Below are 22,678 nucleotides of genomic sequence, written 5' to 3' on the forward strand. Positions count from 1 at the left end.
ATACATATAATTACTTATGTTTGGGTTCTCCTTATAAATTAATTGAATACTAATCGTACTTTAGTGACACCAGGCACACTCATCTGTTTGAGTAAATTGTTCACGTGCTTGGTTATGGCTCATTAATGGACCAGACCTAAACATGCTTTATACGGGGTGTAGGCCACATTGATTCCCATAGATATGCCAAGTATGCTTTCCAGCTATTAAGGTGCACAATTTTAACTTAGGCTGATTTCGGAAAAGATGTAAGGTGTGAAATTGTTATACATTTTTGGTTACCATCAAGATTTATAGGTATTCGCTCTATGCATAACAGATACGAATAAAATATTAAAAGGTTATATTGTTTCAATTGGTTCGTGCTTGTGCAGAATAAGCGATAATAACGAGGGATAATAAGAGTCTAATATTGATGAACGAAATGAATGTTGTAAACATTTTCCAGCGGCTGTCCAAAAATCTATCGAACAAGATTGATCCGCTTATTCAGCATCATGACGTCAATGATTTGTGTAAAAATCAGAAACTATGGTATGCCAATATAAATCCTTTTATCAGTCAATAGCAAATTAAAAATAGAAGTTGAAAAACTAACTAATAGTTTCAAAAATCTATTTTAGATTGCTTGAGTAATTTAAAGAGTCTCTAGATTTCAGATCCATCTCTCTTTAGGTACTTGCATTGTAAACAGAGAGGTAATTTATCGTACATATAATACAGATAGGGCGATTAAACTTGAACCAAAATTATGCTGAAGACAACTTCACTATCAGTAATGCTTTTCAATAAATTGGCTGGCAGATTAAAAGGTTCAAGGCTGACAGTATACATTGAGAGTGGCCTTAACATATATTAAACACAAATCATATAACGGTCAAAAAGTACCTCAATTAATAACAACTTAGGACATGAAGCTTATATCTGAAAACAGTCAGTCAGATCAAAGCATATTTAATTTGACAATGTTACTTCCATGTCAAAGAAGACATGGTAAAACGCAATTCATAAAAATAGCATAACGTTTGGAGAAAGCATGTAGTGATATAGTTGGTGTGCCTAATATACATACATATATATATATATATATATATATATATATATATATATATATATATATATATATATATATATATATATATATATATATATATATATATATTTATGGTCGATGTTATTTGTAAGGGGAAACGGATTTAATTCTATTAAAATTTTTAAATCAAATGTGCATAGACTAAATGCATGAAAGACTTTGTCTGTATAAGTTCACCAGGCGTATGGACTACTGTCGTTTTTTGTGTGCCTACAAAGAACAATTCTAAAATTCTACATGCGAACGTATGTTTAGCTGATTAATTCACTCAAGTTGTGCATGGAATACCTCTAGGGAAAGAAAACATATGGTAATGAGACAATAGTTTTACCATGTGCGCGTAGAGCATCTACAAATCTTGTCCATCGGCCCTTCTTCCTGCAATTTTGAATGCTACGAAGGAGTTCTTCCATTGCTGCGGCATTGCCGTCCTTTTCTGCTGTTTCGTCTATCTTGTCTGTATCTGTGAGCAATTAAAGGAGTATCACCATGTAAGTAAATAGCCTATTTTCAGTACTTAGGTACAATGGTAAAAAAAGGTAGAATCATTATTTTGAGTTTATTACAACTATTCAAGTTCTTACCTATGAACGTTTTCATCCAGGAAAGAATGTGTCCAACGATGACAGATTTAACAATGTTGGTCCAGTATTTCTTGACCATCGACTCAATTTTGATATCTTGACTAACTGAGGTCGTATCACTGAAGACATAGTCAAGTCGTGTTCGATGTCTACCCTTGTGCCTTTGACCAGTGAAAGTTCCTGTTTTTGTATTATACCGTGGTCCTCCTGAAAAACGTTTTTCATTTGAAGCAGGTCCTTTCTTTGTGTCTCGTCTAGAATCTCTTTTGTCGTGTACCCCATCGGTCTAGAAGTGATTGATAGCATGATCATGAATATTAGTTGAAGAAAGTAGCAAAATGGATCAGCGTACTCCATTGTAATGATTTTAGAGTTATAGTACTCATCATGGCTAATATGGTAACGGTAACATAAAGGCATAAATAAATCGTCTTTTTCTATTAAGCTTACAAGTTTCCTATGAGGCGTAATTTATTTTCAGATGGACAATCCTTCTTTCAAATCTAATCTTTGCTTTGGCGAAAGAATTGTGGGTGTCTCTTTAGACGTTTGTTCATTCACAATATGTTTCCTTTAGTACAAAACGTCACTATGCTCTATCATTCCGTTCGGAACAAAAAGTTGACTAACATAATTCATTGATAAGCAAATGTCGACAAATTTCTAACTAAAACCATAGCTCAACAAAAATACAATGACTTGATTCAACCTTGTTTTATTTGATGTAACAATTTCATATTCTGCTGATTCTAAGAACGTGTGTTTATTTATACCTAAAGAAAGTTAGAGCAAATGTAACTTGCCAGAACTACTTGATACAACAACAAAAAAACATGAAACGATTACACTACGTAAGGTTTCTTGCTCCACTTTTCGTCATCACTGGAGTGTTATCACTAGCCGTGACATTTGTGGAATTTTTGCATTACGTATCGTAGGTTTTATACTTTATTTCTTCAACATAACTAACTTGATTAAAATAAGTATGCCTTGTTCTGATTATAAAACGTTTTCATTACGTGATTTAAACCAAAAACAAAATCTAATCTACAGTCAAAAATAACGCTTAAAACAAATTTAAGAATAAATTTGCTGATAGGAAATTACAAATGAATGTATAAATTTTGTTTCATAATAATGTTTACAGTGTGATTCATTCTTTATCTGATTTTAGCTGAAGCTGAGACATATTAGTAGTAGTAGTAGTATTCTGACACTGTTGGTCAATACTCCGTGATACATCTCAGGCAGCTCTTCGCATCCGTATGTATGAAGTGAGGTATATTATTATAAATGCAACTGTAAAACATTTAATGACGAATGCAATTTTTATTTTTAGATTTTGGACTAAAATTGAAAATTGTTTATACTTATTTATGTAAATTATCCAGAAGGATGCATTTACTAATCTTGACCTATGTTATGTTCAGTAGATAGTAGGCTTCATTATATTTAACATCAGCAGTTTAGCCAAACAAAATGCCCCGGTTAAGGCACTAATGCAAAGTGTTACGAGAACATCTGATTCTGAGCAAACATTGCCATAATGTACCTATTTTAGCTGTGACTGGTAGCTGTGGATGTCAATGTGATTGGAAGCTAACATAACAACAGCCTTTAATACTGCTAAGATCTTATTTAAGGGACTTTTTCAGAGTAGTAGTCAATCAAAACTATCAGTGCACCGGACACGAGCATAGTTCAGTGTAATTTCCATAATCTATATATTATTTTATTTTAAAAAACAAATTTCATTTTACTGCTAATATAGACGACAATCATTCGAATCTTTATTTCATTTAAATATAAAACCTGAACATTTGTTTTCCATCTACGGATGACTTAGAAGAAACATGAATCAATAAAAGAATAACTGAATTCATGAAACTGAGACCTCGATGATGTCTGTAATATTATAGCATCATAATTTCCATGCTACAACATATTTCTCTTCTTAGTCCTTTTCATGTCAGAATCATTGAAATAGCATGCCAAAGCGGATGGAACCCAGACAGTGGCATTGAATTGGAATTTTCTTTACGTCTTAAACGTTTGACTACGATAAGGCCTTCCGAACATGTCATACCTGAAATACTGTTACACGCACACGGGTATTTACTTGACCGAGCGGTTGTCAAACCCTGGCGCGATTCTCGCTAGAAGTCATAAGTTACCCCGACTTTCCAAAGACTTCCATACAACCTCAGTTGTAAATCAGAAAGCCCGACGTGTCCATTCTATGCCTAAATTTTCCTCTAATTAATGCAAGACCACAGATAAACCAAACTGCCAACAATCTATCAACCGTACATCTGCGTGTTTTGGCTTCATTATGTTTCCGTACCACCAACCGTTCACGCCTTAGAACATATATGAGCACTCCCTAACAATGGGAACTATTTTAACTCCGCCACCTTAGGCCAGTCAATGATGCTTTCCAGGCACATTTCGCCGATATAACTGCACCATATTCGCCCACATGGCGACATAAACGGTAGTAGTAAAGTGGGGTACATTAGCGTCAATGGGAATTAGCATTACAGAGACCCCTGGGTCAGATTAGCGTCAAGGGAAATTTAACATGGAGAAAAATCGTGGGTCAGATTAGCGTCAAGGGAAATTAACATGGAGAAAAATCGTGGGACGGTTTAGCGTCAAAGGAATTTAAACAGGGTGGGACTTTATACCGTCAAGGGAAATTGCACATGGGATTTTTTTTTTTTAAATTTTTTTAAAAAAGGGGTAGGCAATGGAAAGGCTATCTCTTTTCGAGAAATATGGCTGGCCCTGAAAAGAGCCTTTGGGTTTATGTTAATATTAATATTAACATAGATGGCATCTGTCACATCTTCTTCTTCTTCTTAAACTCCTTCTAACTGCCGGTCCATACACAAGTACCCTCTTGAGACATCCTTGGCTTTCTATGTAAACTCTCCTCATCCATTGACTAGTATCTGTCCTATCAACAACAGTCCACTTGGACCGGACATACATGAGCATGTCCGTCCTAAACATCATGGAAGACACAAGGGTGGATAACTCAACTGTGGTCCACATCTTGAAGCGACGAGAATAGGTGAATCAATGCAGTGAACTGCGCTTATTTATAGGTACAGGAAGGATTGAAACGGATTGAATTCATTCACCAATCCGAACACGCGTTACAAAATTCAGTCAGCTCACATCCAATCCGAAGAGAGCAGTCTGTGACGTCACGTGGTCTATATAGATTCGTTAGCGCTTGTGTGCAGTCAATCTATGCGACAGTGATTCAACATGACGGAAACTCAGAAAAAGATCCATTGGGGTGCACCAGCAGGGGAGACTGCCCAAGGGAACCCGGACTTACTTTCAGAAGAGGTACATTGGGATTTTGTGGATTTTCTTACCTCGCAAGAATTTGTTCCGGAACCTTCGTTACCTTCTTCATTACCGCAAGTGGAGAATTTTAGACAGAGACAGAAAGAAGAATTGGAGAAATTTATGCAACGACAAAAGGAAGCGGAACAAGCTTTTCTCCTACAGCAACAGCAACAGCAACAAGAAGAGGTAAGAAAAAAACAACAGCAACAACAGCAAGAAGAAGTAGCAGCAAAGAAACAAGAGGGTGAAAATCAAACGGCTACGGTACTGTTGGACATTTTAGCGGAGTTAAGAAGTCTGAAACAAATGTATCAGACTTCTTTATCACGACCGAAGAGAATACGACCTTCCCGAGCTAAACACGCCAACCCTGTGACTAAGCCTGTCGTACCACCCTTAGTGATTTCAACCCAATCATCAGAAGTAGGCCTTGGCCGTGGCAAAGGCTTAAGGCAGTTAAAGTTGATTGGTTAAACTCACCCCTACACCAAAATAAAAAGGCCCTTTTCAGGGCCAACCACATTTCTCGAAAAGAAATACAATTTCAATTTGCCAATAACTCAAAAATAAACCCCACCCATTTTACCCTTATAGTGCGTGTCTGTGTATGAGTGCGTGAGTGTAGCTTCTTATTTTAAAATCAAAACTCAAAGACACTTACCTTATATCATTCATGTAATCTTTTATCCATTTTTTACAATCCAATTCACAACACAACACTTTAATTAAAAGTTCATTGACTTCTTCTTTCTCCTTGTTTAGTCTCTCTGTTTTTTTAATTTCTTCACCGTTTTCTCCTCATTTTCTTCCCTTCTTCTTTTCTTCTCCTGTTTCTTTGCTTCTTTTAAATAGAATTGTCTTCTTTCTTCCTCTGAAGAATCCCTCTCTTCTTTCGAAGAATCCCTCTCTTCTTCCGAAGAATCCCTCTCTTCTTCTGAAGAATCCTTCTTTTCTTCTGACTCCTCTTGTTTCTTTTTTGGGCAATCTGGAGACCAATGTCCTTTTTCTTTACAATAATAACAGGTATCTTGACTTTTGTCTTTTTTAGCCCCTGTTTTTTTTTCTTTTTTGACGGTCTCGACACTCTGAAGACCAATGCCCTTTCTTCTGACAGATATAGCAAGTATCCTGACTCTTATCTCGAAAGGAAGGAGAGTAGTCCGTCGGCTGGTCTGAAGAGAATTTTCTAATGACCCCTTGCAAAGCTCTGACGAAACGTTCCATCTGGGTAGTCTCTTCGATCGTTCTCCTCGGTTTGAGAGTGAAATGAATAGTGAAAGGACAAGACACACCCTTTTTATATACGCTGGTTTGCCAAGACTATAAATTAGTCTATGGTGTTTAAACTTGAGTCATTTGACGTTTTGCACTCAAGATGAAACGATCCAATTCATTTGAGAAGAAAGAAGAAGAAAGTAAGAGGCAGAAACGTGATCTATCGCCTCGTACCAGGGCTGAAATCTTGGCACAAATTCATGCCAGTGATTTTGAAGAGGACATGAGTGAACCAGAATCCGAACCCTCTAAACCAAGTTCACCACCCTTAGTCAACCCTGAAAAGTACTATTCCATTCGAGAGACGGAAAAGCGCTCCTCTAGAAAATTTAGAACCACGGTTTACACCTACACGGTGAAGTTTAAAGATTTCAAGGCCGACGTACCCTTGGAGAAAGCAGAAGGGTTTATCACCGAGATGTGGGATTCTTTGTTCACCGCACTCAAGCGACAATGTCAAGCCAAAGAAGACGATCGCTTGACACTATCCATAGATCACGACGGTTTGAAATCCCCTGTTTGGATCGAGTTTAGCAGACCCGCAGAACTAACCCCTTCCAAAGTCATGGACAAGATACAACAGGTGCAACAATCTAATGACCAGTTTGACATCACCGAAGGTAAAGCCACACTGAAAATGGCCCACGTCTCTCCTCCTCAAGGAACTGGATGCAAAAAGATGTTATTGGTGGACGACCTTCGCAACACCAAAAAGAGTCTCGTCCGAATTAACAACCCTCAAGACCAGATGTGTTTAGCCCGTGCCATCGTGGTGGGACGAACCTACGCCAACAAGAACGACACGGTAGAATGGAAAAGAACCTGGAAAACTATTCAACAATCCGACCGAGCCAAACAACGAAATGAAGCAGAACTCCTGTTGCAACAAGCCGGACTGTCCAAAGACACACCCTGTGGCATTCCTGAGATGCAAAAATTGCAAGATGCCCTAGCTCCACGCTACACCTTGAAAGTGCACCCTCAAGAAATGCGTGGAACTCTGTTGTTTCGAGGCCAAGATTTTAAGGACGGAAAATACATTCATGTCTATCATCACGATGATCATTTCGATACCATTACCAGTATCACTGGATTCCTGGGATACAGTTGTTATTGTGAGAAATGTGACTATGGTTATAACAATCGAGAGCAACACAAGCATTGTGGAATGAAATGCCCAGGATGTTTGGCCTCTCCACCCTGTCTGAGCGAAGGACCAGTGGCTTGTTCGACTTGTTTGCGCACGTTTGTCAGTCCTACCTGTTACCAACAACATTTGAAAACACAAGGTTCACAGAAGAAATGTGCTTGTCAACTCCTGAGATTGTGCCCTACGTGTGGACAAGGCATACTTACCAATAATGCCAAGGCACACGTATGTCGAGGAAAGAAAATATGTCACATTTGCCACCATATCGTGGACTTGGAACACCAATGCTAAGTGCAAAAATACCAACCCCCACCAGAGAAAGAGGACGGTCACAAGAAGAAAGGCAATTTCATCTTTTTCGATTTCGAATGCATGCAAGAGACCGGCATTCACATTCCTAATTTCTGCGTGGCTCATCGAGCGTGCGAGAAGTGCATTCAAGAACCTATCTTCAGTCATTGCCCTCACTGCAGCAAGATTACTGGAGGGCGTGAAAAAATCTTTCGTGGATAAAAACACGTTAGCCGATTTTCCCCGATGGGTCTTAGACCCCATCGACAAGACGTGGAGCCAAGAGGACATCGAACGTTACGGAGATTGTCATCGTCATGCCACGGTGATGGCTCACAATTTCTCCGGATACGATGGACAGTTTCTTCTCAGATACTATACGGAACAAGGCACCGAACGTCCTAAAGTGACTTTGAACGGAGCCAGAATCATTTTCATGCAAGTGGGACAAGTACAGTTTAAAGATTCGATGAGTTACTTGGCCATGCCTTTGAGTCCAATGCCTAAAACGTTTGGAATGACAGAAATGGCTAAAGGGTACTTTCCACACTTTTTCAATACGGAAGCCAATCAACATGCCGTTCTACCCCATTTGCCTGAGGCTCACTATTACGACCCCGACAACATGCGTACCGAACAACGAGAAGCTTTCTACGCTTGGTACCAGGCTCATGCCTCTGACCCCTTCGACTTTCAGGAAGAAATGTTAAAGTATTGTCGTTCCGACGTGGACATTTTACGGCGTTGCTGTGGAAAATTTCGAGAACTGTTCATGGAACACGGAGGGGTCGATCCTTTGAAAGAAGCTTGCACCATTGCCAAAGCGTGTTCCTTAGTGTACCGCCAACGATTCATGCCTGAAAACACCGTGGCTGTCATCAGTCCTCAAACGACCCACTATGTCAAGCGTCAATACTCGGTCAAAGCCCTACGTTGGTTACATTACTTGTGCGACAAGGAAGACAAATGGATTCAGCATGCCCGCAACGGAGAAGGCGAAAAGACCATCGGAACGTATTCGGTCGATGGCTGGGACGTAGAAAACCCAAAGATCGTGTACGAGTTTAACGGTTGCTTATTTCACGGATGTCCCGTCTGTTACCCTGACCGTGACACTAAAAATCAGTTTTTGCAACGAACCATGGAAGACTTGTACCAGGACACTTGTCAGCGACGCCTAAAGTTAGAACAGCAAGGATACCAAGTGGTGGAAATGTGGGAACACGAGTACGATCACCGTTTGAAAACCGATCCCAAGTTTAAACGCCTCGTGGAAAGTTACGAGTTCATGGACCCGTTGAACCCGAGGGATAGTTTGTACGGAGGAAGGACCAATGCCATGTGTTTGCTGTACCAAGCCGACGAAGAGAAAGGAGAAGAAATCAAATACTTGGACGTGTGTTCGCTGTATCCCTACGTGTGCAAATATTGTCGCTTTCCTGTAGGGCACCCGCAATTGTTGACGAAACACATCGACCTGAAAAACATTCGACAATACGAAGGTTTGATCAAGTGTAAAGTTTTGCTTCCCACGAACCTATACCATCCCGTCTTACCTCACCAGTGTCAAGGCAAACTGATGTTTCCATTGTGCCGTACTTGTGCCGAAACGTGCAACCAGGACCAACCTTGCCTACACAGCCAGGAAGAACGTGCCTTGACGGGAACCTGGGTCAGCGTGGAATTGTTCAAAGCTCTGGACATGGGATACCAACTGTTAGAAGTGTACGAAATTTGCCACTTTCCATAGACACAACAGTACCACAAGGGTGACCCTACTGAGAAAGGCATTTTCGCCGACTACGTGGATGCCTTTTTGAAACTGAAACAAGAAGCCAGCGGCTATCCTTCCTGGTGTCACACTCCCGAAGACCAAATACAATTCAAAGAGAAATACTACGAACAAGAAGGCATCTCTTTAGACCACATCGAAAAAAACGAAGGCAGGCGATCGTTTGCCAAAGTGATGTTAAATTGCTTGTGGGGTAAAATGGCACAACGACCGTGTTTACCCAAGACGGAATATTTGACAGAACCTTCCCGCTACTTCCAGATGATTCACGACAAAACCAAATACATGAAACACGTGGACGTCGTTCGAGAGGATTTGATCTTGGTCAATTACGAAGAAGATCTGGACTTTGTACAAGATGACCCTTTTGGAAATGTCATCAATGCGGCTTACGTGACAGCTCATGCTCGCTTAAAATTGTACGAAGCTTTAGAACTGTTAGAAGAACGCGTCCTGTACTTTGACACGGACAGTTGCATTTACATCCATCACCCGATTCAACAGCACCCTGACATCGAAGGAGACCGTTTAGGAGCCTGGACAGACGAGCATCCCGACGACAAGATTCTAAGTTTCGTCAGTGGTGGTCCCAAAAATTACGGCTACGAATACCGGGACAAACAAGGAGAAGTGCACACGACGTGCAAAGTGAAAGGACTGACTCTGAATCATCGTACCAGTCGAGTGGTCAACTTTGGGGTATTGAAAGAAGCCTTGCAATCGGGAGAGGATGGAAACTTTAAAGTGACCACCTATCAACCGAACAAGATTGTACGTTTACCCACTCACCACATCGTCAGTCGACCCTTGGAAAAAGTCTATCAAATTGTATACCAGAAGCGAGTGCGACTTCCCAATCACTTTACGTTGGCGTACGGTCACGTCGGTATTGGTCTGTATATAAAAAGGAACCCTAGGCAAGATCGATAGTTCATTGTTCATTGAAGTAACTTACCATGTCGTTGACGAAGAAGAAACCAGATTCGTTTGGCTAGGACCCAGGAGGTGGCCCAGTATGCACGAGAGTTATTCAAGGAAAAAAGTTACTTTTCAACCCGTGTTAGTGACGGTGCCAGAAGAACCCATCACCCAGGACAGGACTGTCGTGGACAGGCCTGAAAGACCCTTTCGGGAGGACACTTGTGTGACCTTACCCCCTACTATAGAACTGGTTAGAACTTTACCCAAAACATGTTGTACAGACACTTGTGTTTATTCCACGTTCATGGTTATCATGTGCCTTTTATTCTTGTACTTAAACCTTTGGCTTTTATGTATTTTTGTCTTTCGTATTCATGTTTGAAAAAAACATTGAATAAACGTGTTCTGAAAAAGTATATAAACTCTTGTCTTGTTTGTTTTTCGTGTCACAAGTGACATTTCTCACACTATGGCTACCTCTGCTGTCTCTGCTCCCTCTTCCTCTACTGTCAAAGTCATCGACGAACACTTAGATCGTGCCAGTTGGGAGGCTTTGTATCTTCGCCATCCCTTTAACATGCTCATTGCTGGACCTAGCGGTTCAGGCAAAACCGAATTCGTCAAACGTTTGATCGAACATAAATATCATTTGATCGATCGACCCCCTCAACGGATCGTGTGGTGTTACAAAGAGTGGCAATCGGCGTACAGCCTCTTGCGAGAAAGTCAAGGCGATTCCATCGTGTTTGTGGAAGGCATTCCTAAAGAAGACGATGGCATCGTCTCTGACTCCCGTCTAACCCATTTGGTCATTTTTGACGACATGTTTGGAGAAGACGAAGAAGAAATTAAACTGTGGTTCACGCGCAAAGGGCATCACCGTAATACCAGTGTCGTTTACATCACCCAAAATTTGTTTCAACAAAGTAAAGCCCATCGCACCATCAGTCTCAATGCGCATTACGTGGTCTTGTTTAAAAGCCCTAGAGATAAATCGCAAGTGCAAGTCTTAGCCAAACAGTTAGGAACGCCTTGGCTGACTCAGGCGTACGACGATGCCACTCAAACTCCACACGCCTATTTACTCGTCGATTTGAAACCTACGACCCCCGAGGATTTGCGATTTCGTACCCACTTGTTTCACCACTGGTGCCAAGACGGAGGGCCTTTCCTGTACACGTCTCCGTCCTCGACTTCATTTCACTCCCCATAAAAAAATCTATAAAAACCTCAGACCCTTTTTCGTCTGTCTCACTCTCAGTGCGAACATGACGTCCCTTCAGTCGCATCTTCCCGTCAAATTGATTCGTGCCTTGTATGGCATCAGTCGAGAAAAAGCTCCACAAACACGACCTCGTGTCTTAGAAGCTAGTCTCAAAGAAGTCTTACGATGGTTCACGGTGACGGCACGTCAATTACTCCAAGGAATCATTCAGATTCCTCATCAAACCAAACGCTTTTTCGATCGAAACAAAGTCGCTTTGGTCCAACTGGCCGATCCCCGCATCGACACTCAAACCAAAAAACAAATCATTTTGAAACCTGGAGGGAGCGGTACTCTAGGAGGGGTCATCATTCGCTCTCTCTTAAGATGGGATCCTAATGCCCCCAAAGTTATACCCAAGAAAAAAGTCCAACGAAGCCCCAAGAAGAAAAAGACCAGGTCCCCAAGGAGAACTTCTCCAGTGGCAGGACCCTCCTCTGACCAGACACCACCCCGGAAAAAGAAAAGAAGCCCCCAGAAAAAGAAAAGTCCACAGAAAACTAGTCGCAAGAGAGGCACTTCGGCCAGGACGCAACCTTACACTCGCAAACCACGACCTGCCACAGCGGTGACTGCGTCTCCGGCAGCTTCACATTTGTCCACTTCTCCGTTAATGACACCCAGAACTGAAGAGTACTTGGAGACGTTGATCACACCAAGAACTTCTCCGTTGATGACCCCCAAAAGAACTTCCCCAGTGGCAGGACCTTCCAATTTAGTGGCAGTGGCTGCTGCTCACAAAGTACCTTCTCCCAAAATCAAAGTTCAAGAAAGATCGGGCATGTTACAAAGTTTACTGGATTTGTCCAAGCAAGAACTGCCTCGATTTAGTCCGTTACGTACCCCTGCACGACGTGTCATGCCTGTCCTCAAACTAATACGACGTAAAGACAATCAGTGGCGACGCGTTCCAGTATAAAAAAGGCCTGTGACCAAGTCGGGTATCAGTGTTTTTTGGTGCTCCTGAAGACTCAAAGATGTCACCCTCCAGAAAACCCCAAGGAAAGAAAAGGAAAGGACTGCCACCACGTTTAGCCAAACATGGGGACATGTTATCTGTCCTGTCCAAAGCTTCTCCACCCCTACGAAAAAAACTCATTCAAACGGCCTCCAAAGAGGTCATCGATACCGTCTGCGAATGTTGTTTGAACGTTTTGAAAGGCACGATCCCTTTGTCCAAACACCAGAAACAATGCTTAGGCAAACATCGTCACGTTCTTCGCCAAATGGTTCAAAAGAAAATTCCCATTCGTCAAAAAAAGAAGATGTTAGTGCAACTTGGAGGTATTTTACCTCTCTTGTTAGGCCCCATACTGAAAGGAGTCTTGGGAACCATGTTGGGAGGACTGGTGGGAGCAAGATAAAAAGGCCTTCGGAAGTTCCAAGATCTCAGAATCGACCCCTGACAACCTCATGGAAGGACGAAAACTAGCTTTAGTGCCTTACAAACGATGGATGGAATACCATCGGTGGCAAGAACAACACACCCCGCATTTACCTCCCAATCCCCATTTGAGCGAGATGTCCCAGTTACAACACGAATTGCAGTCATTGATGGATCGCCAAGATTTGTCCGAAACAGAAAAATCGCAAAAGTACGGTCAACTCTTGCAACGACTGCAACTCTTTCACCAGAACGCTTTAGACGAAACAGCTCTACCCACTCTGAAAGATTTTAAGACCTTGATGAAAAGTCCAGCACCATCACCAGTACCAGTACCAGTACCACCAGTACCCGTGACCAAGACAGAAAAAGGAGAAGAAGAGGAAGGGTTTCAAACTCCACCAGAAAAAGTATGCAAGTTAACAACACCACCTACCTCCAGAATTGGATGGATTAAAAAGATGATGGCCACCCCTTCTTCATCACAAGAGAAAAAGAAAGTGAAGACAGAAGTGAAGACAGAAGTGAAACAAGAACCGATATCCCCCGCTCAGACATCCTTCTCCTCTTCGACACCTATTGCTGGCCGCACACGCAAAGCATTGCAATCCAAGAAAATACCCCAAGAGAAAAAGAGTAGCATCCTCCAAGAGTGGGTGTCTTATTAACACACCAACCAACACAAAAAAATGGAAAAAGTCTTAGCCAGCATTTACTACGATCCCTAGCATCCTGCAGGTTACGCAGGAGTTCAAAAATTGTATCGTGCTGCCAAAACTCGACTGAAAAGTCTCCGTTTACCTCAAGTGCAACGATGGTTACAAGAACAAGCTACCTACACTTTACACAAACCCATTCGACGCAAGTTTTCCAGAACTCGCACCCGAGTGGAAGGCATCGATCATCAATGGCAAGCCGATTTAGCCGATGTCTCTCATTTGGCCAGCTACAATCGTGGCTACAAATATTTGTTTTGTGTCATCGACGTCTTTTCCAAATTTGGGTCGTACCCTTGACTTCCAAATCGAGCAGCGAGTTAGTGCGAGCCCTGCAACGGGTGTTGAAACAAAGCGGTCGTCACCCTCTTCGATGGCAAACGGACAAAGGTACCGAATTTCTGAACCAAGCTTTCCAAAAAGAATTAAAGAAACGTGACATTCATTTTTTTACCACCGAGAATCCCGAAACCAAAGCCAGCATCGTGGAACGTTTTCAACGCACTTTGAAAGAACGCATGTGGAAATATTTTACGCATCACCACACTCTGAAGTACATCAACATCTTACCGCACCTGGTGCAAGCGTACAACCAATCTTACCATTGAAGCATTGGACGTGCCCCGCAAGAAGTGACTCCCGACAACGAAGTGTTGGTGTTTGAGCGCCTGTTTGGTACGTCCCCGACGAGGGCTGTCCCCAAGAAAAGTGGAGAGTTGGCCGTAGGAGATTGGGTGCGCATTGGCAAAACCAAACGCACTTTCGACAAAGGTTACTTACCTAACTGGACGACCGAATTGTTTCGCGTCACTGGACGAGTGCATGGCCGTCATCCTGCCGTCTATAAATTGGAAGACATGAACGGAGAAGTCCTCAAAGGAACGTTTTATTTGCCCGAGTTACAACGTGTCACCAAAAAAGAAGACGACGTGTACGACATCGAAAGCATTCTCGAGCGCAGAACCCGTAAAGTGGGCAAACGACGTGTCAAAGAAGTCAAAGTACGTTGGAAAGGATATCCACCCAGTTTTGATTCTTGGATCGACGCTTCGCAAGTCATCGACTATAAAAAGAAGTGACCATCATGCCCTTTCACACAGCAGACGCAGCTACGTCGACCACTCCTCCTTCACCGAGTTCTTCTGTGCAAGATTTACAAAAACAACCCTTGTGGGTGTGGTGTGGAGAACGTGTGCCTAAAACGCAAATCGTCTTTTTCTGCCAAATCTTCGTGGTGTATTGTGTCATCGGGGCAGCCATCGCCAATTTGAGTTTGCAACAAGGAGACAAACAATTGTGGACCATTTTATTGAGCAGTTGCATCGGTTACCTGCTTCCTAATCCCTCCCTGAAATTCACCTCGAACGGGAACCACGGGAACCTTGTGTCCAGTGCCAGTGCCAGTCACCACTTCAATCACAACCAGAACCCCATTTTAGACGGAGACACGCTTCTGACGTCCAGTAACCCCTCGGACAGCCACAGAACTCTGGAATTATGAGTCACCAAAACCAATTTTACTTAACTTTACCCATTGACAGTTCCATGGAGGTGTTTCCCAAGAACACGTTGTGCTGTTACACGGCCAAATTACCTCAAGCCATCCCGTTAGATCACGAAGCCCATTGGGAAGTGGCTTTAGTAGAAATGATTCACCCGACCCAAGTCCTCAATGTCCTTCCCAATCAAAATTGTTTTGATGTGGAAGTTCATGACGAGCAAATGCAACAGTGGATGGATAGCAATATCAAATATGACAAGAAAACCCGTACACAAAAGTACACCACCTATCACTTGTTCATTCCCCCAGGCTATTATTTTAGTGGTCAACATTTGGTCAGCACCATAGCCTCCAGGTTTAATGTCCTGTTTCTGAAAGCTTTGGAGCACGTCAACAAAAATGTCACCATGGAGTACCACAAAGCAGCTCGTCGCTTCTTGATGAAATTTGAACGGAGTAAAATCGTGTCCATTTTATTTTGTCCTGAATTGTTTGACATGTTGGGCGGATACATGGACATGAGAAAGACCATGATGAAGAAAAACGAATTACCCATCGTTTACGACAACGAGTCTTTTAGCAAGTTATTTCGTGCCCCGGTAGAGCTGAACCAAGGACTGAATTTGATGTTCGTGTATTCCGATGTGGTGGAGTACAACGTGGTGGGACACACCTCCGTGCCGTTACTGCGTGTCATTCCTTTCAAAGTAGATTCTGCCACGAACGCTGACGAGGAAGGTGGAAACACTTACCACGTCCACCGCGAATTTGCCATCCTCACTATTTGCCGGTCAGCAAGTCGTATTTGGACACGGTCAACATTGCTATAAAAGGAGATTTTGGACAAAATATTCCATTCACCAAAGGAAAAGTCACGGTGAAACTCCATTTTCGAAAACGGTTCTCTCACGACTCTTAAGTCATGTATCCAGTGTACCGAGGGGTTGCTCGACAGCGAGGACACGGCTTAGGAGATATGTTAAAATCGGCCTTTCGTTCGGTGGCCCCGGGGTTGAAACCGATGGTGACACACGGATTGCACGCCTTGAAAGATGCGGCACTGACGCAAGGCAAAGAATTTCTCCAAAATGTCATCATCGACAAACAAAACCCTAAAGAAGCCTTCATGAGGGCAGGCAAAAATGTCTTGCTGCAAACGGGCAAAGACATTTTAGGCCAACGAGAGACACCTATAAATGCCCTGCACGCTACCGAGTCAGGCATTCAGCAAGGACAAGGCACAAAGAGACGACGAAGAAAACACCCTTTCACCAGACTTCAAGCGAGAAAGGCCAAGAAAAGAAGAACCGTTCGAGACTTAGACGTTTTCGATTATTGAGAAAAGAGACAAAAAAAATGATGCGCCGAGAATCTTGCGCTTGTTCCAAGACGGAACTGGACCTGTTTGCCATGTCCCCCACGATGATGACGATGCAAGAATCCCAGTGGGTGGAATTTCATCCCGTCTCCTCACTGACCGATTCCGCTCCCATCGAGTTTGAAATCAAAGGACAGCCCGAAGATTACATCGATCTGAATAGCAGTTACTTGTACCTGAAAGTCAAAATTCTAGATAAGACTAGAGGTGCTATAGACGATGAAGCAGTAGCTCCCGTCAACAATTTCATGCATTCCTTGTTCAGTGGAGTGGACTTGTACTTGTATAACAAACTGGTCAGTAGCAGCATGGATACTTACCCTTATCGTGCCTACCTGGAAAATCTCTTGACGTACGGAATAGATGCCAAGAACACTCATCTCAATGCCTGTGTGGTATGGGAAGCTGACGAACCTACCAAGTTTGAAATATTGGAAACTGATGAAAAGAAAGAAAACAATGATGGATTTCTAGAACGAATTAAGAGAATCACGGGAGCCGACACAAGTTTAGAACTGATGGATCGTTTGCATTTGGACATGTGGTTGCAAGAAAAGTATTTGCTGAACGGGGTGGATGTCCGCCTGAGACTGAATCGTAGCAGTGCCGCTTTCCATTTGATGGCTGATAGTGACGGTTACAAAACCAAAATCCTAGAAGCCAGACTCTACGTACGCCGTGTGGAAGTGTTACCTAAAGTGGGAAACGACATCAGTCAGACGTTGAGCAGAACGACTGCCAAGTATCCCATACGACGCGTGGAAGTGAAAACCTTCACCATTCCCAAGGGACAGCGATCCATGATCGAAGATCATCTGTTCCAAGGACAGTTACCCAAACGTTTGATCGTTGGTATCGTCGAGAATACAGCCTTCAACGGAGCTGCCGAAAAAAATCCTTTCTACTTTCAACACTTTGGCGTGTCCAAAATCGAAGTCAGTCGCGATGGCAAGACCTTGTGTACCCGACCTTTCGAACCTGACTTTACCAAGAAGAATTACTTGAGATCGTACTTGTCCCTGTACGAAGCCACCGGACAGTTAGGAACCAATACCAGTCACGGTATTACGTACGAGGATTATGCAGGAGGCTACGCTTTGTGGGCTTTCGATTTCACTCCAGACCAAGGCAGCGACGAGGGGCATTTCCACCCTATAAAATCCGGCCAGATTCGTGTGGAAATTAAGTTTAAAGACCGAGACCCTGATGAAACGGTGAACGTTATCCTGTATGCAGAATTCGATAATACCATAGAAATCAACAGTTTGAGAGAAGTTATTCTAGATTACTAGAAACCATGGAAGACTGTTATCCCTCTTTACCTAGTGGAGAAACTTTTAGTGTTGGATTATTGTTAAAAAATGTTAGAGTTGTTGTTTAGTGTTAAGTGATTTTTGAATAAAAAATGTTGTGTTTTGAAAAAATTGTTTGATGTTATATTGTTGGATTATTGTTAAAAATGTTAGAGTTGTTGTTTAGTGTTAAGTGATTTTTGAATAAAAAATGTTGTGTTTTGAAAAAAATGCCTTTGTCTTTTGTTTAGCTATAAGAATGTTGGATTGATGCTCTTTCATTTCTTACTATCCCTCTCATGACACTCACTAAACGTTGCGACTCAAAAACCGTGTGGGGGATGTTTTCCTTCACGTCCGCGCTTTGACTTTAAGAACCGGGGTTGTTTCCAGTCTAACCATCCATTGTCGACTCATCCTCCTACGAAGATGTGCTCCAAACTAGCTAAACTCAACGAAGCCTACGTGAATTTGCATAGGGTCAGACACAGTCTGATACCGAAGCCAGAAGAAATAGAGAATGTTAGAATGTTAAAAGTCACTGAAGACCTGATAGAAGAGCTCTTCAGAGAAGAAATGAACAGGGAAAAAGAAGAATGGACAGAGAAGTACAGACTTCAGAGACAGCAGCAACAGCAGCAACAACAACAACAGCAGCAGCAACCTGAAGCTGACAGAGGCTTTGTCGATTGTCGTATCGACACCAAAGAGTTCTTCTTCTCTTTTCGAAGAAGCAGACCTATCGCCAGAAAGTCTATCCTCAGAGGACATCGCATTCTTAGAAACTAAAAAGAATGCCATAGCAAACAAAAAAAAACAGCCCTTTCAGGGCTACCCAATACTCTAGAAAAGAGATAACAATAGATTTGCCAATGTGTGTAGGTAGAGTAGTGTGAAAATAAACACTAACTCTTTTTTAAAAAAATGTGAGGGTATGTGTTTGTGTGTTTGTGTTTGTAAGTGGTTAAGTAAGTTGGTATGGATAGTAGATTAAAATGATGTCTTTTTTGGTGTTTGAGGTGTATATTTGGAGTTAGATTGGATTGTTTTACGTATGTGGATAGTCTATTGAAGTGATTTATAAAAAAATTTAAAATAGTGATGGGTAGCATAAAAAAGTGAGTGAGTGTTTCTTTTAGGTCCGCGCGTTGTTTTATGGTCATGATCTAGGTAAGATCAATTTTATGTTTTTAGGGGGATGTTTTCCTTCACGTACGCGCTTTCACTATAAATTGAAACTCGTTCGGCAGTCCAACTACCCTTGTTGATTGATTAACACCAAAAATGAACACGAGACTGGAGAAACTGTTGGAACTTCATGTGCATCTGGAATATGCCAGGCGCATATTAAATGAACTGGCCGCGGAAGCCATTGTGGAGGAGGGAAGGATAAGAGAGGAGGAGGAAAGAAGAAACAAAGAAGAGGAGGAGAGAAGATATAAAGAAGAAGAGGAAAGAAGATACAAAGAGGAGGAGAGAAGATACAAAGAAGAGGAGGAGGAGGAAAAGGAGAGAAGAAGAAGAAATTTCAGAATCCCAGAGAGAGAAAATTGGGATTCTGAAGCGACATATCCTGCCTCTGCTCTCTCCCCCCCCCCAAAAGGTAAAAAGTAACTGGGGGATAAGATGTGTATGCGGCGCCAGGCCTGGAAGGTGCCACCATTAACCAGGTGTCCATGAAGTTCCAAAAAAACAGCCCTTTTCAGGGCTACCCAATACTCTGGAAAAGAAATAACCATCAATTTGCCAATGTGTAGGTAGAGTAGTGTGAATATAAACACTAACTCTTTTTTAAGATAGTGTGAGGGTATGTGTTTGTGTGTTGTTGCTTGTAAGAGCTAAGGTATGTTTGTGTGAATAGTAGATTATGGGTTTCTTTATTGTTTCTTAGCGTAGGTGAAGAGTATAGTTAGGGTTCTGTAAGCGCTCACGTACGATTGTGTGGATAGTAGATTATGGATTTTGTTTATTGTTTCTTAGCGTATGTGGAGAGTATAGTTTGGGTTTTATTATATGAAATGAAAAAGTAGGGGATGTTTTCCTTCACGTCCGCGCTTTTCGTATAAGAACCCACAGTATTCGTCGTTCAAACCATTCTGCAAAGAATAAAAAAGAAGATGGCTTCTAACCAAATGGACAAAATGGAAAAATTGCAAAACGTCCTCGACAATTTAGGAATGATAGAGCAGATGTTGGTTAACCTAAACGAGGATCACTATTCTTATAGTCCCCATCGAGTGAAGATGGAGATAAACAATTTACGAAAAATGAAGGTAATCATCAGTGATCTGTTGAAAGAAATAAAGGAGGAGAAGGAGGATGAAGAGGAAAGGATAAGGATGAGAGCATGGAATGAAAAAATTGAAAAAGAAGAAGAAAATGAAAAGAGGAAGAAAGAAGAGGAGGAAGAGAAGAAGAAAGAAGAGCAGGAGAAAAAAAAGAAAGAAAAGAAGAGAAAGAGTGTTGGAGATAAAATAAGAACTTGGTGGAGAAAAAGAAGAAACTAGAAGCAGAAGAAGAAGAAGAAGAAGAAAACCCAAAGGCCCTTTTCAGGGCCCAGCCATATTTCTCGAAAAGAGATAGCCTTTCCATTGCCTACCCCTTTTTTAAAAAAAATTTAAAAAAAAAAATCCCATGTTCAATTTCCCTTGACGCTATAAAGTCCCACCCTGTTTAAATTCCTTTGACGCTAAACCGTCCCACGATTTTTCTCCATGTTAATTTCCCTTGACGCTAATCTGACCCACGATTTTTCTCCATGTTAAATTTCCCTTGACGCTAATCTGACCCAGGGGTCTCTGTAATGCTAATTCCCATTGACGCTAATGTACCCCACTTTACTACTAACGGTGTCTGTCAAGTCCCTTTTTATTTATGCCCTTGTGTAATTTACCGGTTTAATACCGTAAGTACTGTCCTTGCAGTCACGCTACCAATGTATACCACTAGATTTTAATATGTACTATTTTACGACAGGGACATTCATTCGATTTTGGTCGGAATTCACTACTAGTGAACTAGGACATCATGGAAACACACTAACACTTCACTCCGTGACGTTTGCTCCTATTAATTAGCTCAATAGTTCGGGCCAGGAATATTTCCATGGCGCCAAATTCCAATAATCAAACAAGTAATCACACAAATCTAAGAATTGCTTAAAACGGGGCACTACAAATACGTGCACATACTCTAAATTTACTACATTACTATATAGCACGATAATGCACAATCAAATGTGATTAAGAATATCTATAAATATATATATATATATATATATATATATATATATATATATATATATATATATATATATATATATATATATATATATATATATATATATGTGTGTGTGTGTGTGTGTGTGTGTGTGTGTGTGTGTGTGTGTGTTTATTTGATTCACCGACAAGGCAGAAAGAATGAGCGAAAGACAGATACTAATAGAGACGGGCGCTTACTATCGGTGTGATGTAAGGATTTGTTGCTGTACTTTTACCGCTAGGCAGCCATGAATAACCAAGTGTATCATCTTCTCTATCTTCTGCCTGACCCTTAAAGATAAAATTAAACGTATTATCTTACGGGACCTGCATAACCTTTACTGCCTATATAAAACTTTGATCACTTTATTTATATTTTGTTGTATTTGCCTAAAATAGCTTCCACAAAATAAAATCAAAAAAGCAGAATTCAGTTACAATATTTGACATTACGAGTAGACGACAATTTTCAAATTGAATATTTATAATCGTATTACCTGCAACGTTCTTTTGGAACTTGATCTTTTTGATTTTAATGCATTCACGTACATAAGAGTATATCGGAAGACCATATATCAGAAACGATCAAACTGTTTTCGGTCAGATATAACCTGCAGCAAAGGTCAAAATTGGCAAGAAAATGAAACTACACGCTCATCAGACCTATAAAACGTGAATGCAACGGTATGCGTGGCTTGTAAAGGAGGCTTTAAAACGCCAAGAAACGGCTAAAAATAATACGCTACTGTACACTAAGGGATAGTTGGAGAACAGAAAAAGATTCTTCGGCAACAAAACCATAAAATCTTGAAGACAAAAAGGTAACACACCGCACTATTGTATATTTGTTGCCGAAGAATCTATGAATTTTCTCCGATTATCCCTTTGTATACCGCAGCGTATTATTTCTAGTAGATTCTAACAGCATGATATGAAAAAGATCCTGTTAATCATGCCAAAAATATAAATGAAAAAATACGTCACAAATAAATGTGCCAAACGTGTCTGAAACTAATCCAGACGCTTTGGGAATCGTATTTTGTTTCTGTTCATTTGTTTAACCGTCTTTTGCGACTTTGTGATAATAAAAAGGGAGCGGTATATTCCAAAAGTGATTACACTGGTTTCACACCAGTCTTGCACTATTGTATGTTAGTTTTTATTATAGTTTGTTTAGATATTGTTTTATTCCTCTGCACACGAAACAGATCAGTCCCTTCAACTTGATATTATTGATAAATATCTCTGAATCCTGAATTATATTCTGAAAGAAATATTGCGTACGTTGGTGGATTTCGGACTATGTCAATTAGCGCCAGAAACTCCAGGATCCACAACTGGCGTATTCTGTTGTAGGAATTGAAGATATTTCACAGCAATCTCTGGTTAATTTTATTGTTTGCCTTCTGCAACA

At 41.3% G+C, this 22,678-nt stretch overlaps 1 protein-coding gene across 1 annotated transcript in view; it reads right to left on the reverse strand.

The window, feature by feature from the left end:
* LOC149800398 (uncharacterized) overlaps positions 1-22,678 on the reverse strand; it is an 83,491-nt gene that overhangs the window by 53,355 nt on the left and 7,458 nt on the right. The window contains exons 3-5 of the mRNA XM_089960033.1: positions 21,463-21,555; positions 1,678-1,963; positions 1,425-1,556 (exon numbers count right to left, since the gene is read on the reverse strand). Coding sequence (XP_089816159.1) covers positions 1,425-1,556; positions 1,678-1,963; positions 21,463-21,555 — 511 coding nt within the window. The remainder of the gene's footprint in view (positions 1-1,424; positions 1,557-1,677; positions 1,964-21,462; positions 21,556-22,678) is intronic.

This window comes from Sinohyriopsis cumingii, chromosome 5, assembly GCF_028554795.1.
Source record: "Sinohyriopsis cumingii isolate HCF-2022 chromosome 5, ASM2855479v2, whole genome shotgun sequence".
Classification (NCBI taxonomy): Eukaryota; Metazoa; Mollusca; class Bivalvia; order Unionida; family Unionidae; genus Sinohyriopsis; species Sinohyriopsis cumingii.